We start from the raw sequence: 18,058 nt of genomic DNA, 5'->3' as shown, positions 1-18,058 counted from the left end.
AGATTAAAGAAATCTGGCTCCTTTCTTTCAGAAACCGCACCACTCTTGTCTATGGGCTTTGTGTGGTATTGCAGCTCAGCCCCATTCAAATGAGTTTTGTTTTTTTTGTTTTTTATTAAATGGGTTGTCCACTTTCTGAAAACTGATGACCTATGCACCAGCTAGTTCATCAGTATATGATCGATGTGTGTCTGACACCCGGACCCTACACCACTCCGGCTGCCTCCGGACGGTGTTGCCGGAAGCTGATGACTCCTGTCAAAGAATAGCGGCCGTTTGGCAGTATTTCAGCTCTGCTCCTATTCAAGTGGATAGGAGCAGAGCTGCAGTTACGCCGAATGGCCACTATGCAGTGGTCGGAGCCATCTGCTTCTGGCTCCAATTACTGCATCCCATGCCAAACATCTGGTGCACGGAGGCAGCTGGAGTTGCGGATCGGGTCAGGATGACAGACACGCACGGATCATATACTGATGACCTATGCGGTGAATAGCTCATCAGTGTTCAGAAAGTGGACAACCCCTTTAACCTCATATAACTCCTTTTAGATGGGAAAAAACGGATGGTGTTTTTTGTTTCTAGAAACCGCTCTACTGGGATGTCTGTTACAGAGTTTATAAGGTTAAAAAAAAAAAGACACAGGTCCACCAGATCCGACCTATAATCCTACCTGTATATCCAGAGGAGGCAAAAAAAATAAATTCAATACGGTGGTTGCCAATTGCCTGGATCATCGTCCCATCTCCAAAATCTTGTACATATAACTTGTAATATTTTATTTTTCAAGAAAGGCATCCAGGCCCTCCTTTTGAATTTATTCAATGAATCAACCATCACAACGTCCTGTTGCAGAGAGTTCCATAGTCTCACTGCTCTCACCGTAAAGAATCCTCGTCTGTGATGATGGTGAAATCTGTTTTCCTCTAGACACAGTGAATGCCCCCTTGTCATTGTTACAGGCCTAGGTGTGAAAAGATCATTAAAAAAATCCTCTGTACGGTTCATTCATATATATGTACGTTCTAATTAGATCGCCCCCTAAGCTTTCTTTTTTTTCTAAACTGAATAACCCGAAGTTTGACAACTTTTTTTTGGTACTGCAATGCACCCATTCCCTTAAAGGAGTTGGCTGGTTTCGGCAAATTAATAATATTTTTGAAAAATTAAGTCATACAATTTTCCAATTTACTTTCTGTATAACTCCCTCAGTTTTCAAGTCCAGATCTCTGCTTGTTGTTATTCAGTTAGAACATTCATTGTTTACTTCCAGGGGTTAAAATTCTGTCCATGGTCATGTGATGGACACACAGGTGCTGGGATCGTTACAAGACAACGATCTGACACATACTGTGCACCTGTGTGTCCATCACATGACCATGGACAGAATGGTTTCCACTGGAAGTAATCAATGAATGTTCCTACTGAATAACAACAAGCAGAGATCTTGAGAACACTGATGAATTAATACAGAAAGTATATTGGAATATTGTAGGACTTTTAATTATACAAAAAAATAATATTAATTTTGCTAAAACAGGACAATCCCTTCAATTAACGTGTCTGTCCTTCTCTACATGGCTATATTCTTATACACAGGTGCCCAAAATCGTACACTGTATTCCATGTGTGGTCCGACTAGTGAATTGTATAGAGGAAAAACAATGTTTTTGTCATGAGCATTTATGCCACTTTTACTGCATCCCAAGACATTGCAGATCATTCCATCGAACTGAATAAGACTAAACTCCAGTACCCGGCAGACGCTATGGTCAGGATGAGCCTTTCTGGAGAAAGAAAAAAGCAGACCCCATTTTCTGATCTTGAACAACAGCTTTAGGCCGGATGTACACGAGCATGTGCGTTTTGCGCTTCCTGTATCTTCCACTGGCCGGGAGAAGCGGAACACACACACACACACACACACACACACACACACACACACACACACACACACACACACACACCTCTTTTTCATAGTATCCCAACAATAAAATCGGAATAGTAGTATAATCTATTAATACGATGATTTTCTGGAATTTTTAGATGGCTAGACCTTCATATTTTACCTGGGCATCTGTAATAGGGTTATTACAGGTTTATGGTGTTTTTTTGTCGTCTTTTTTTAAGTATTTGAAATTGAGTCTCTTCTTTGCATAAAGTTGCAATCTGCTCTGTAGGAACTGCTGTTCTCAATTCTAGTGTTGCCTTTTGGTGCTGTTATGAGTTTTTCTGGGTAGGGAGAATTTGCTGTATTTTTTTATTTATGTTTTTTACGTTGTTCATGGTTTATTACATGAAAAACTTTGCTGTTGTATGAAGAAAGTCTCTATTGTATCATTTCATCTAATTGTAAGGGTATATTCACACAAGGCAAGTTTCTGTGACTACCCCATTCATCTTAAGGGGGCTTGCAGAAATCCATGTGAAATCTGCAGAAACAACACCATTTAGATGTATGGAACAGAAATTTCTGCAAAAAATCTTCCACGTGAATATAGCCTAATTCTGTTGACCTTACAAGGGTGAAAAGGAATATTTTGTTTCTCTTTGCTGGACCAAAATAAACCGGCGGTAATGGTAAAGTGCATGTCAGCAGGTCCTTCTGAATGTTTTTGTTTTTTTTTAAATTTGCTTTGTATATGGATTATTACCCCCCTTAAAAGGCTTACCACAGGATAGGTGATAACATGCTGATCGGTGGGAGTCTGAACACTGGGACCCCCACCGATCACGAGAATGGGGGTTTTGTTCCTCGAAATTAATGGAGCGACAGGTCTCGCATGCACACTGCTGTTTCATTCGATGTCTATGGAACTGCCGGAAATAGCCGAGTACAGCGCTCATCTATCTCCAGCAGTACCATAGAGAATTAATGGAGCAATCGGGCGCATGTGCGACCTTCCCCTCCATTCATTTGGAAGAACAGGACCCTTGTGATCGGTGGGGTGGGGGGCAGTCAGTCCCCCATCGATCTGCATGTTATCACCTATCTTGTGGTTAGGGGATAACATTTAATCTTGGGACGACACTTTTGAGCCTCCATTACGTACATGAACATTCATGAAGTGTCTTAACTAATGACTCCATGATGTACATCATGGTGGTTGTGTGAGCACAGGAGCTGTGCCCGTGCGATCAAGAGCAGAATCCCAGCGGTGATTAACCGCTGGGATCAGAGAAACCTCTGATCCCAGCCCCGCCAATGATGTCAATAGTGACCACAGCATCTTAAAAAGGCTCTGTCACCACATTATAAGTGCCCTATCTCCTATATAAGGAGATCGGCGCTATAATGTAGGTGACTGTAATGCTTTTTATTTAGAAAAACAATCTATTTTAAACCACTTTATTAGTGATTTTTAGCTTTATGCTAATGAGTTTCTTAATGCCCAAGTGGGCGTTGTAGAGAGGAGTGTATGACGCTGACCAATCAGCGTCATGCACTCCTCTCCATTCATTTCTTTGTACAGGCAGAATCTTGTCCTGACCATTCATTAGATGTGACCGCTGCAGCCAATCACAAGCTGCAGAAGACACATCTGACAAAACGTCACCACTAGAGGCCGGCTGTTCAGAGACCAGCTGACGGAGCAGCGACGTGTTGTTATGAGAGCGCCAAGGAAGATGAGAATAGTTGTTGTTTTTTTCCTCTCCGCTCTTTTTTGCAGTGGTAAATCTATTTAAAAATCCACACCAATAGAAGCACAATTTGGTGTAGATATTTATACTAATATCCCCGTGGTTTCTGGTTCAAAATTTTCCGCAGGGTATCTGACCCATATAAACATCCCCTTTCTCCTCTCTGCCTCTACTTCAGAGATGTCGTAAGCCTCTACGTGGCTTAACTCTCTAGTGCACCCCACTTGCACCGTCACACAATTTTAAGGTAAATTTTTTTTTTATTAAGTACAGAATTGTTTCTGATTCACTATCCACACCTTTGCACTGTTTTGTTTTTTTGTTTGTTTTTATAGTTAATTTGCTTCCTAAATGCAAAACTAGGCAACTGTAGCGGCCCCCACCGCACCTCTCTCTCCACTCATGCCTTTTCACGATACCGCTCCCTTCACTCCAGGCTGCAGTCTGGCCTCCGTCCACGCAGTGCCAACCCTGCTACATCTACTATTCCGGGTACTACTGAGGACAGCTCACACTACTAGTTACTTAACTCTCTGTAACTGCTGTCTTGGCTCTGGAGTAGCAGCATGCACTAACTGGTCACCTTCAGCACCTGTTGCTTTCCTATATAAAGCTCTCACTCTCAGTTTGACTTTGCCAGAAACGTGACCCCCTACTATTCCTCAGCGCCACTGCCTACAACTACCGCTACCTACAACTACCGCACTCGAAACTGTACACCTAATAGTAAGTGCGCCATTTGTCACTTCTGATCCGTTGGCTATTTATCAGCTGTTGTATCGGAAGACTATTTCGGGGGATCAGGGTATTCCTCGCCCTGAAGACCAAGACCCTATACAAGGGTTGGAGAGTGAAAAGCCGAGGGTCCCTCGGAATCTGCTCCCCGGTCTAGCAACCAGGTATCCCGTACGACCGGTGGGTTCACTATATCCCCTGCCGTCTGAAAATATTATTACTACGCTATATTGGACGGAGACCATGAGAGTTTGCTATGGCCATGGAACCCGCCGATGTACCACCACCTGCCATTGCTCAGCTATCCCGGCAACGTGAGATCCAGGATTCACTCTACCTCCTGCTTCAAAATGTTATACAACGTCTCGATTCTATGATGTCACCAGCAGCACCTATGGCTCCTGTACCTTCACCATGGGTCACCAGTCCAGGTCTCCATTTGCCTCCGCTCTCCCGCTACTCTGGTGACTCTAAAACCTGCTGTGTGTTTATGAATCAATGCACAATTTGGTGTGGTTTTTCGGCCGGAATTCTCTACGGCGCACAGGGTGGATACACTGTGTGCTTTTACGTAGCGTATGCGCCCTGTGTGAAAATACCCTAAAAATGTCCTACCATTTTGCTGATTCTAACATAGATCAACAGCACACTTATTGTCCTGGCATCCAGATGTTCACTGCAGATTTCACTCTTTTCAATGTTGAAGGGGTGAAATCCGCCGCAAAATCTGCATGTAACTTGTGCGGAGTTTGCTGCAGAAACACTGTCGTTACATGCATGGGTACCCTCAGAGTGAAGATAGGGAGCAAAGCAGCCATAGCAGTCTTCAGGGGGAGAGATCCTACAGGCTGTGTAGCACCCAGGGGAGGGAATCACACACTACCCAGAATCAGTGTCTGTCACAGCACAGGGGAAAAGAGAACCCTCATGGGCTGTAGAAAGGGAAATCAGTACAGGCATGAAGCTGTGCTGACATGATAGCTAGTGAAGTCAGCAGGATCCTGGATTCACAGACCTCACATCCAGCATGTATTACTGGGAGAGACAAGCCCACATGAGAAAAGTCTAATACTTGGAGCAGGTAGTGAACTGCTTATCAGGGGCTCTGAAAAGGAACTAAGGAATAGCGATTGCAGCCGGATACTTAGTGCATCTTTTTTTCACTCCAGAAAACTACTAACTTATGTAAAAATCATTTTCTTTTTCCATGTGAAAAGGTGTCCATAGCCTTTTTCAGTGACATAGACATTTTCTTATAATCATCCCCTGAGATTCAGTATACCTCGTAATTTTTTCATCAGCTTATTAGTTAACAGAACAGTTTCCACTGCCCTCACTCACCGAATGACAATCTTTTACTATATGCAAGCTCATTCATAGACAACTTTATATTGCACAAGACCAACTTTAGGGCTCATAAACCTATAGTGAGCAGGGACTTAAATTAAAGCGACAGTAACTTTAGATATGTCATATGGGGAGAAGCAGTAGTCTACGAATGTGCTGAGACCTGAAATATTAAGTCAGCAGTCCTGAAGTTCACACGTAGCGTAAACACCACAAAAATGTCCAAACGTGTAATACAGATCCTCAATGCGTCTGTATTATGGATCATAATCCATCATTATGGCATCCATATTATAGACCAATAATACTGAGACGGGCCCCTAGATGAAAAACACGTCATTAAAATCTCTGTGATCTGAAAAGCTAAAATGCAACGTATGAGCCGACGTAATATAAACATTAATAATATTCTTTGATAACAAGGGCATAAAACTCCTTCAAGTTACCAAGTTTCTAGGCCATTGCTCCAAAGCTGTGATCTCCAGTCATGAGGAACAGTTAGGCATCATTGAATTCCTTTAATTTTTAACAGAATAAATTCTAACTTTTGTTGTGGTAACCTCCTAACAACATTTTAAACCCGGTTAAAAGAGAGATGCATCATTGCCCTTGCGTCTTTCCATAAGAACACTTGATCTGCTGATACTTTGCGAGACAAAGGTGAGCATCAAATCTGCAGTAAATTCCTGTTAAATTAGATTGGAAAACTTAATTTATACAAGGGGAATGTATTGTTAGCAAAATGGTGCTTTAATACTAGATTTTATGGCTTTTTAAAAAAAAAAAAATTAAGAAATCTTCAAAACGGTACTAATTTTGTGCAAAATCAGGAAATAATAACAACGAAAATATATAAAATAATATAAAATCTGTAATTTTAGATATTAGTTTAAGCTGGTTGAAGAGCACTGGCAGATGTATAAGTGGAAACCATATGAAGATGCCCAATAAAGCACAAGAGGTAAGTGTTACTTTTAGTATCCATAAAGGCCTCATGCACACAGCAGTATTACGGCTCCGTACCACCTCCGAGTTGTATGGAGCCTCAATACAGCAACCAGGGACCATATTGTACTTTTGTGTTACTCCAAATTCAGACAGTGGAATATGGAGGCTTTTTTATGGCAGATTTATGGAATTTGACATGAAAAAAAATCTTGCCATGTCTTATTGGAGCATTGCTTCTATGGGGAAATATCTCCGGAATATGCTGTTGTAGGGACAGACTTCTGCCATGTGCACTAGGCCTTATTCCTCTCTGTATATATGGCTTCATGCATTTTATATGATGCTCCTCAGGATGCCGTGATTAACCTGAAGTCTGTCAAGGATCTGGGGAATCAGCTGGGCTTTGAGTGGACTATAGTTGCCCGTGAACTCGGATTCAGCAGACCAGAAATCACCCAATTTCATACAGCCTCGGTGGAAAAGAAGATCCAGGCACAGAAGATGCTGGAGTGTTGGTAATTACCACGTCATTCTTTATCAGGGTTTCACAGCTTTAAGGAGGAGTTGTCTGTGTGTCTAGATAAGGAGCTGTTTTTCTATCTTCTTCGTGTACAAAACATTGCAAATGATATATAGAACTCAAGAAACTTGGATCAGCAACTAACTTAACTACCTTATGAGCTATGTTATTATTGAATTTGCATTATTTAGAACACTGGTATCCCAAGTGTAATATAGGAAAAATTTTGTGCCTATATAATGACTACAAATCCTGACAGACTGTGGGTTTAATAATCCAAACTAACAGCATCTTAGGGATCTATTACGATCGGCCTGAAGCTGAATGCGGGCGCTATGACAGACTGTGTTCTGTGAATTCTCATTGGGTTTGTTGCAATGTACAGATGGGCAGTGAGGACATAATGCACAGGATATAAACTGCCATAAGGTCCATTTATACAGGCCATTTATTGCTATTTATTGTTACAAATTACCCATTGATGAGTGACTAACAATAATTGGTAAAATTGATCTTGATCGTGCCACCATTACATTATCGTTATCGGCAAATGCAGATATCGCTTGTAGCAACATCTGCAATAGGAACGGCTCTTGCTCGATCTATCGCTAGACAACAATACTGCTCCTCGCTGCCAGCTGTGAAGATCATCCTCATGGAAAGGTCCATCATATTCTTGGCAACGACTTTTTATATTACCAATTGTTTGTTATAAAGGCAGAAAAGAAGCCGATTATTTGATTTCCTTGCCTCGCCATGTTTGGGTTTCAGGATCATTAAAGAGGCTCTGTCACCAGATTATCAAATCCCTATCTCCTATTGCATGTGATTGGCGCTGCAATGTAGATAACAGCAACGGGTTTTGTTTTTTTTGAAAAACGATCATTTTTGGCCAAGTTATGAGCAATTTTATATTTATGCAAATGAGCCTTTCTAATGGACAACTGGGCGTGTTTTCTCTTATTTCCAACTGGGCGTGTATTGTGTTTTTAGCAACTGGGCGTGTTTACTTCTTTCACTGCACAATCACACTGTGCTGTGGATCATGGTGGGCTGGAACAATGAGAAGTGCAGGACACTGATTGGTCAGCGTCATATACTCCTCTGTACAACACCCAGTTGGTAAAAAGTAAAAACACGCCCAGTTGTCCATTGAGAAACTCATTAGCATAAATCTAAACTAGCTCATAACTTGCTCAAAAATGATCGTTTTTCCAAATAAAAACCACTGCTGTTATCTACATTACAGCGCCAATCAGATTATGTAGGAGATAGGGCACTTATAATCTGGTGACAGAGCCTCTTTAAGCTGGCTGCATTTGTTCAGATGTCTTCCACCTGAACCCATGCTATGGCGCTGAAACAGAAGAGTAACTTCAAGCTTCTGGGCTTCAATGCGAAATCTCTAACAAGAGCCCCCCGGCTATCATATGTGATTTATACCACGGGTCTCATCATATATGGCAGAGGGACCTTTTGGGCCCCCTTAGGATCCAGGAGTGATCAGATCGTTTCTGCCTGTGTTGCATTCTGAGTTGGAGTCTCTAAGTCGTACATGTGCATCTTTATTTGGTGTGTCTATAAAATGATTACGACATGGCAACAGTTAAAAAGTATCTGCACTTTCAGAAAACTTTTAATGTCAGAGACATCTCAGGGTCTCAAACTTTTGATATGTCGGTATGACATTTTGCTGAAAGTGCAGATACTCTTGAAGAATGCATTGGGAATGTATACAACGCTTGTGAGAATTGCAGTCTTATCAGAGCTAGGACAGAAATCCTCATTTATGACCAGGTAAAGGGTTCTAACCGCAATTATTTCTGGGGAGCATACTCGGCTATCAATTATTATGTCGATTTTGAAGCCCTATTGCGAAGTCTATGGAACAATACTCCTTATCTAGAGCGTGCTGCGCCACTGACCCCAAAACCGCTACAAGAACTTTAATGCTGTGTATGCAGAGGTTTCAGTATTTTTTACTATAGACTTTGAAGTAACATTTGGCCACAGCATTTTGGAAGAAAAAAAAAAGTGCAGAAAAAAGAGACACCTCAAACGCTAGTTAACAATGTGTGTGAATCCAGCCTTAGTAAGACCCCATGCACACGCCAGTATTTTCATCTATCCCGAAATACGTATCCATAGGAATCCGTATATACGGCTCTGTGCAAAAAGTGTGAGGTTGCAAATTATGTCAACATGTTGCCTAGCAATGCTTCCGTTGATATGGACAGCTTGCGGACGCACATCAGTAGCCGTCCGTATTTACGGATGCTCCTATAGACTTCTATGGGAGAGTCCGTGCCGTAATTACTGACAAGAATAGGACAGGTTCTATCATTTTTCAGGACGGACACCCATCAGTAAAAATACTGAAAGGTGTCCGTGGCCAATAGAAATGAATGGGTCCGTAATTACTGCATGGGGCCTTACATTTAAGATGCTTTTTTGATTGTCTAATAATTCAGAATTTAAAATTCAGTATAGCACAGGTCATTAATGCTGGATTTATTTATTTTTTTTACACTTTCCTCATTTTTAAATACCTAAATGACAGCTCATCCTGACTGTACAATGCTGATGATCTTTGTGACCAGTGTCCCCTCATCTGAGCATGGCAGATAAGAGGAAAACGGTTACCTGAATAAGGCATCTGCTAATTTCTAGTGGTGTAATTTTTTTTTAATCAACCGTGTTTTCTGGGACTGTATATATTCTATAACACAACAGCGGTTACACTGACGGCCGAGGACAACAGCGGTTACACTGACGGCCGGGGACAACAGCGTACTGTTAGGGTGAAATATTAAAGAACCAGCTTAGAAGTGAGATCCAGCAACCAAAATAGTCTGTGAGGGTTCGGCTTTTCAAAGACTGAGTTTGTATGTCTGTGACTGTAGGTATGAGAAAGCATGGAATGATTTAAACAAGACCAAGATTCTTCAGAATGCCTTGGAACGTGCCGGCCGGAAGGACCTGGCTGACAAGCTTCGCTGCCTGCATTGGGGACATCAAAAGCTGAGCAGTAGAGTGGAGCTCCCGCGTGCCTTCCCCTTCCTTATTACTGTACAGAAAACCATAAACAACAGAGAAGGTCTGAAGAAAATTAACCAACTCAGTCGTAAATATATTTGATGTGCACTTCCATCCCTTGCCAGATTTTTTAGTCACTTGAACAAGAGATCACAGTGAAGAACCTACTTTAAAAGAACATATCATTTTAATTGTACATAATCACCTTTTTTTAACCCCTTTAGAATTGGTAATGGAATTCGATTTTCAATAAAAGTTTCCATGATCAAGGTGTTCATTTTACTTTTCTAGTTCTACAGACACATACCTTCATAAAAGCTGAAGAGCTTCCAAAAAACTTCCGAGATAAAGTAATGGGAAGAACGAACACCCTAAAAAATGGTGCCTGGAGGAGGGTAAACAAGCCAAAAGGAGGAGACCATTAACGTACTCTTCTAACCAGAGAAGAACACCTTATGGTCTATATCTAAAAACAGATTTGATGTATTTCTATTAACATTTTTTCTTTCCTAATATGACAATAGTTTAAATATTTATGATCTCGTAGTGTTTACATGATTGTTTAGAGGCCTGGCTTCTTGAAAGGCGTTAATAGGAACACCTGCTCCAGGACGTCAGAAAAAGGAGAGGAGTTCATGGCCCCTACAAGTAGCAGTAATGTCTGATGGATTAGTATTCTAGGTTTAAGAGCCATATACAGTCATGAAACGCGTGAGCTGCGTTTGTTTCTATGTGCTTTTAACATGAAGAATTACATTATGGACGTTTATTTATTTTTTTTTTTAAGTGGCTGCTGCAAACCTGATTTTTTTTTGTTTTACTAATTAAAACAATACTTCATTTTTTTCTACATTATTTTTCATACAGGATTATGGTGCAGCCATCTTTCCTGAGCAGTGAACATCAGCTCAGCGTTTGCTTTACAAATTTTTTTTTTTTAATATTCATAGTTTTAATTTTATAAAAATATTAAATGAGTTAAACCTCACACTCCGGTCGTCCAGCCATTATAAATAAGAAATAAAATGACACTTTTGTGGTTGTTTTTAATACATTGGTGGCAGTAGTAGTACAAAAATGTAATTTCCACAAAAAGGAACATAACAGCAATAGTAAATCAAATTTTTAACAGCCTACGTATGAACTATCTCAAAACTCTAGGTTTACTGTCCTGCGTAATGCAACAGAGGGCACATAAGCCAACTCCAGGTGTAAAGCAGCCTGGTCAGGAATTTACTGTGAAGGACCTGTAATGTAGATTTTTTTTTTACTTCAAATTTGTCCAATTAAAAGAAAAATATTTACGATAAACCAGCTACTGAATATTTCCAAGCGTCACATTAATAGTTGAGAGGTCACTAAAGGTGCTATGGGCCGTGAAAAGGAGCGCTGTTCAACGGGACAGCTCATTTCACAAGGAGCTGTGAAGAGTACTGTATGGTGACGAGCGATTTTTACTACGATCGCTCGTCCCCATACATTTCTATCATGTTGGCAGCACATCTCCCCGTTTACACAGGGAAATGTGCTGTCGACAACAATAATATTTATTGCTGCATAAACTATACAGTCAGCTGTTGAATGGGTGTTTTCCCTTTCAATGGCCCATGTAAAAGAGCCTTTACGGTCTTTAGGCCCCATGCACACGAATGTGCCCATAATCACGATCCGTGATTACGGGAACGGCCAGACGCGTAGTCACCCGCATTTGCGGGCCGGGCTCCCATTATAAAGTATGGGAGCATGATCCGTAAAATACAAAAAAATAGGACGTCCTATTTTTTTACGGAAGCTTTCTACGGCACGGACAGCTTCCCATAAATATACGGTAAGGTGTCGTGGGCCATAGAAATGACTGGAACCGGATTTTGATCCGCAGCTATGATCCTTAATTGCGGACCAACATTACGGTCGTGTGCATCAGCTTGCATTCTTTATACCGGCTATCTTATAAGTATTCTTTAAAAATACTTATTCTTTTAAAGAGACTCTGTCACCACATTATAAGTGCCCTGTCTCCTACATAAGGAGATGGACGCTGTAATGTAGGTGACAGTAATGATTTTTATTTAAAAAAAACAATCTTTTTCACAACGTTAGGAGCGATTTTGGTTTATGCTAATGAGCTTTCTTAATGCCCAAGTGGGCGTACTTTTACTTTCGACCAAGTGGGTGTTGTACAGGAGTGCATGACGCTGACCAATCGGCATCATGCACTCCTCTCCATTCATTTACACTGCACTAGCGATATAGATATATCGCTATGTGCAGCCTCATACACAAGCCCTAACATTACTAGTGTCCTGATAATGAATACACATGAAATCCAGCCTGGACGTCATGTGTACTCACAAACCCGACACTTCTGACTCTTTTTTTGTGAGATTCCGGCAAGTGAAACCAAATCTCGTTTAGCTCTGAGATCTCGCGAGATTTCGTATCCGTTGCTGTAAATATCACAGAAAAGATTCAGAAGTGTCAGGATTCTGAGTACACATGACGTCCAGGCTGGATGGTCAGGTGTATTCATTATCAGGACACTGTAGTAATGTTAGGGTTTGTGTATGTAGCTGCACATAGCGATATATCTGTATCGCTAGTGCAGTGTAAACGAATGGAGAGGAGTGCATGATGCTGATTGGTCAGCGTCATGCACTCCTCTGTACAACACCCACTTGGTCGAAAGTAAAAGTACGCCCACTTGGGCATTAAGAAAGCTCATTAGCATAAACTTAAATCGTTCCTAACTTTGTGAAAAAAGATCGTTTTTTTAAATAAAAAGCATTACTGTCACCTACATTACAGCGCCCATCTCCTTATGTAGGAGATAGGGCACTTATAATGTGGTGACAGAGCCTCTAAGACTGCATGTCTGTTTCGGCTTGGCTTTTTATTTTATTTTTTTGCCAAAAGATTCCAGCATAAGAATAAAAACATTTCAAAATGCATCCATGTTATCAGAAATCCTCTAGATGGAAATAGAAAATTCAGACTTCATTGCGGTTATTATCAATCTCCTGTCCTCACAAGTTCCACTGGAGCACACCTGCTACAGAGATCAGCCCGGTCCTATAGCGGAGGTCTGACAACCATGTTCCCTTGTTCCTGCAGTGGTAAGAGCCTCTTTGCAGCAGGGGGCCAACTAACAGTAAATATTTGGGGGTAGCATACACCAGTAAAAATTGAAATTTCCCTTAACTAATTTTCTTTAATAAAAGAAATGACAGAAAAAGATCACTTTGTATTATATTGATCATATTGCTCTTTTTTTTTTTTTTACTGTAAGATGTACAAACTTCTAATGATGTATAAAACACGAGAATCCATTCTCCTTACAACAAATAACTTGTCACACATGCAATAAAATTCCTTTAATTGAGCATCAAAGATAAAAAAAAATCTGAAGTACATTTAAGAGTTGAATCCCTTTAGGAAGACATAACTTAACAATAAGCTTACAGCCCAAAATAAAGTAATTCAAGTGGCTTCTAATGGCAGATTTGTCCCATGTCTTCCACTTGTTTAGGAGATTCTGTATTATCAGACAGAAACAAGTGCCATATTATCAGAACGGATAGTCAATATTAAAGGAATTTTACATGTGCTAGACAATTAAATAAGGGAACTCCGTTTGGCAGATATTAGTAAATTCCTCTACAACTACTTATCGTGAGTTGGCACTCAAAACAATTCTACTAGTGACTTAAGAGACGGTCACCAGATTATAGGTGCCCTATCTCCTACATAATCTGATCGGCGCTGTAATGTAGATAACAGCAGTGGTTTTTATTTCGAAAAAAAATCATTTTTTAGCAAGTTATGAGCAATTTTAGATTTATTAGTTTCTTAATGCCCAACTGGCGTATTTTTACTTTTCACAAACTGGGCGTTGTGGAGAGAAGTGTATGGCGGTGACCAATCAGTGACCAATCAGCGTCATACACTTCTCATTGTTCCAGCCCAGCTTCTGTCACTGCACAATCACACTGGGCTGGAACAATGAGAAGTGTATGACGCCGATTGGTCACCGCCATACACTCCTCTTCACAACACCCACTTGGTAAAAAGTAAAAAAACACGCCCAGTTGGGCATTAAGAAACTAATAAATCTAAAATTGCTCACATTATGTAGGTGACAGGGCACTTATAATCTGGTGACAGAGCCTCTTTAATGCGAAGTGCCACTTCAGCTCTTATGAATTGAGCAAGAATTTCAGAGCCAGGCTACAAGGCTGGGGGTACACACTGACTGACTGTGCAGCATCATCGCCAAACTGTTTTACCACAGCTGCAGTAAACAGGAATCAATTGTGTACATGCGACTGTTTCATGACAAATACTGTACATTAGTAAGAAAAACAAAAAACGCACAACACATGCTATTACACCTGGAGCGCACAAGTTGCTCAACAGTTGGTTTTAGAGCCTTGTCGTTACAAAAAGTCTGTGTGGAGGCCCCCCGTCATACAACATATCAGATTGCTTAAAGGAGTCCTTCTTGCCCATCCATACATCAGCCTGCGTCTACGATAGGTCCATAGAACATGCTGTATGGAGATGGACGTGTAACACAGCATGTCCATACAGTCTCTCTAAGACCTGGGATCAGGGACCAATTTTTCACGGAATATAAGTTGTAACCTTTCCAAACTCTTGATGTTGAATCAAACACTTAAAAAAAAGAGGATCTGCCACCTCTCCTGGCAAGTCTATTTTAGTAAATACTTGAATTGCCCATTAAATCACAATTATGGAACATTTTATCTTAGAACTCTAAATTGTGCCATTCCGATTATTCCTCCTAACAATTTATAAATTGGCAGCCGGGTATTACCATTCCCCTCGTCAAAAGGACGTGTCCCTACATAGTCTGAGACGTTGAGCACTGATTGGACAATGTTAGTCTACGTAGAACACACCCCCAACTGGAAACACTCAGTTGTCAATCAATTCCTATTCTTATCTAATTTCTAGGAGGAATAACAGAGGAACAGCAGAATGTAGAGTTCCACAAAAAGATGCTCCAAAACTGATATTTTTTTTATTTAGATATATCAGAAGCGACAGGTCCTCTTTAAAAGAGAATCTGTCAATTAGATAGGGCAGCATTAACCTTCTGACAGATTCCCTTTAAATTCATTGTGTAAAAACTGCCCATTGAGGTATTACATAGTATACCTAAAATAATTGAAAGTCACTCATCCTTATAAGCAAAAGGCAGAAATACGAACATCTCAAAATACAACATATTGTTTTCAAGTGCCCAACAGAAAAAAAAAAAATAATTCTCTCTTCTCCTGACCATTACAATGGTCACTACTACAAAATCACTCACCAATTCCTACTCTAGAAAGAAACACTATCGCAGTACGCTTTTATGCAAAAAGAGATATTTACAAGGATCAACAGGTCATAGCTCAATTGGAGAACAAAGATTTCAAAGAAGTGGTTGAAGAGGCAATACTCGTTGACGGAACGACGTTTCAAGTAGTGCAGCATATCAGTTTCAGAGGCAGATGGTTTGGCTCAAGAACCTTGAGGAACATCTCAAAAGGGAGATACAAATAAAAAGTTTCCAGGGGTTAGAAAGAGCCTTCTAGATATATCCGTGGTCTTGCCACAGATACTCTCGGCCATTCGTCCTCTGAAAATGAGCTAAGACTGTCTGATTCAGAGTCCAGCTCACTAAAGCCATCCATCCAGTCAGTACTGGACTCACTCCGTACATCATCCTCCTCTGTAATATAGCTTTGCCCCGACTCCAAGCAAGATGGATACACTCGAGCGGACAGGCACATGAATCCACAGTCATAATGCAGAAGTCCCAACATGGTGCCGATATTTACCCAGCGGTCATTAGTCACATCGTACTCGTGGACAGTCACGCGGTTCTTCTTCCACTGGACAATGGTGCATGAAATAAGGAGAAGCTTGGACCCATATTGTACAATCTGGTAATTATTCGTATTGACCTCAGTGGGTATTGGACTGATCCGCCGCCATTCTCCCCTGGCGGGATTGTAGACCTTCACTATAGGAATGTCACATATACAGTAAATTTCGTCGTTGTATACACAGGCTTCATGGAAGTCACAGCGCTTCATTGAGGCACAGTTGAGCCACTGGTTGCAGGCCGGGTCATAACATAGCATCCTTTTATTGCTGATGGCATACAGGCGGTCATTCACCGTGACCAACTCAAATGAGTAGAAGGAGTGAGGCAACGCCGCCACCAGCGTCCACTGATTCCTCTGCACACTATAGCACTCCACATCTTTGATCTTGGCACCTGAAGACGGGTCATGGCCGCCAACAATGTACACATAACCATTTAGGTAAGCAACATCCATGCCCTCTCTACACAACAACCTTTCCGCTAACAGCTGCCAACTGTTTTGAACCGGGCTATACACCCACAGCTGTTTCATAGGTTGTGTGGCCAAGTACAAGTCATTCTCTGGAGAGACACAAACAGCCGAGGAGGTCACCGCCTTGCCATGGGCTAAGTTGCTAAGAGGAGAAGGCATGGTGTAAATGTCCCCAGAGTAAGGGTCATAGCACAAGAACGGCTCTTTGCGGTGACCAAAAAAGATGACCATTTCCTTGGCCAGCATGCCGATTCGGCGCACAGGGCTGCTTTCCTGCACGGTGACGCTAGATTTACCATCCTTGTCTTGCAGCACAGCGTCCAGGTAAGGTAAGCAATGCTTGCGCACCCATAACCTAGACTTGAGGCTTTCCAGATAGGCCTGGTCTTTCTCTGTGAAGTGCTGCCAGCGTACACAGCTCAGGACATCCTGGCACACGTCTGCCCGCTCCTTGGGGTTAGCTTCCAGCCAGCGTAGGGCAGCACTGAACACCATCCTCTCACTCACCACATCCAGGTTGTCCATGCTCAGCACCATCTTCAGCTGTGCCAGGCTCATATCACAGAACTCCTCACTCGCTACAAACTGCTCAAAATGGCGGGCCATGAAGGACAGAGAGCGGGTCCTCAGATCACAGTGGTCGAACGTGTCGGCGAAGCGCAGGATAGCGGCGCAGTTGTGCAGGTCCAGCCGCCGCGCCAGGTAGCCGGCACAAGCCTGCCGCACGTACTCCAGCTGCAGCATGTCGGCGGCCGCATACAGGCGCTGGACATTGGCCTCTGTCACCGTCACTTTACCCGTGTAGCAGTACTCTATGATAAGCGCCATGGACTCCGGGCTCATGTCGTGTAACGTCACCTGCTGCTGCTTGCTCTCGTACAGGCCGCCGGTGAACATGCTTCTGAAATAAGGGCAGGCAGCGGACAGCACGTTGCGGTTGCAGTGGAAGCTCCGGCTATTATCCGGGTCCTCAGCGCCGGGCTCCTCAGGGCTCCCTCCCAAGACGCGAATGGTGACATCACACAGGAGACTCGAGTCGTAAAAAGACTTGAGTTGCGCCAGTAAGGACGAGGCGTGACCTGGGTCCTCCAGCAGCTCCGGCCCTGAGAAAAAGCTGGACACCCCGTAACCAGACATGACGGGAGGCGTGACTACAGTTACTGGCCTTGCCGAAACTACAGGTTTCCGCTTCCCGGAAGCCAAAACCCGCCCGAGAGCGCCCACTTCCGCCCTTCTAGGGATGCCCCTCTTAACGTCAATGAAGAGCTCACGTGATCTACAACACAATCGCTTGTCCTCTATGGAGGAGGTGCGCGAAGCTGTCAATCATAGCCCAAGTCACGTGAAGACAAGGCGTCACGTGGTATACGCTACATGAAGGCGGAAGGAGCAGGACAGAGGGTCCTGTATGTGGGGCGCTGTTCATTACAAGTCTTATAGTCTTTACTTATACACGTTTTTAAAC

General features: G+C 42.2%; 1 protein-coding gene across 1 annotated transcript; it reads right to left on the bottom strand.

The window, feature by feature from the left end:
• Positions 1-13,581: 13,581 nt before the first annotated feature.
• On the bottom strand, positions 13,582-17,852 carry KBTBD7 (kelch repeat and BTB domain containing 7). The gene has a single exon (XM_075852294.1). It carries the CDS (start codon positions 17,728-17,730, stop codon positions 15,808-15,810), a length of 1,923 nt encoding a protein of 640 aa, XP_075708409.1. The 5' UTR covers positions 17,731-17,852; the 3' UTR covers positions 13,582-15,807.
• Positions 17,853-18,058: the final 206 nt, after the last annotated feature.

This window comes from Rhinoderma darwinii, chromosome 2 (assembly GCF_050947455.1).
Source record: "Rhinoderma darwinii isolate aRhiDar2 chromosome 2, aRhiDar2.hap1, whole genome shotgun sequence".
Classification (NCBI taxonomy): Eukaryota; Metazoa; Chordata; class Amphibia; order Anura; family Rhinodermatidae; genus Rhinoderma; species Rhinoderma darwinii.
This window is presented reverse-complemented; position numbering and strand designations above follow the sequence as displayed.

What these genes read in the sequence shown, in the direction of transcription:
- KBTBD7 (XM_075852294.1), bottom strand. Translation starts at nt 17,730, where the DNA reads ATGTCTGGTTACGGGGTGTCCAGCTTTTTCTCAGGGCCGGAGCTGCTG.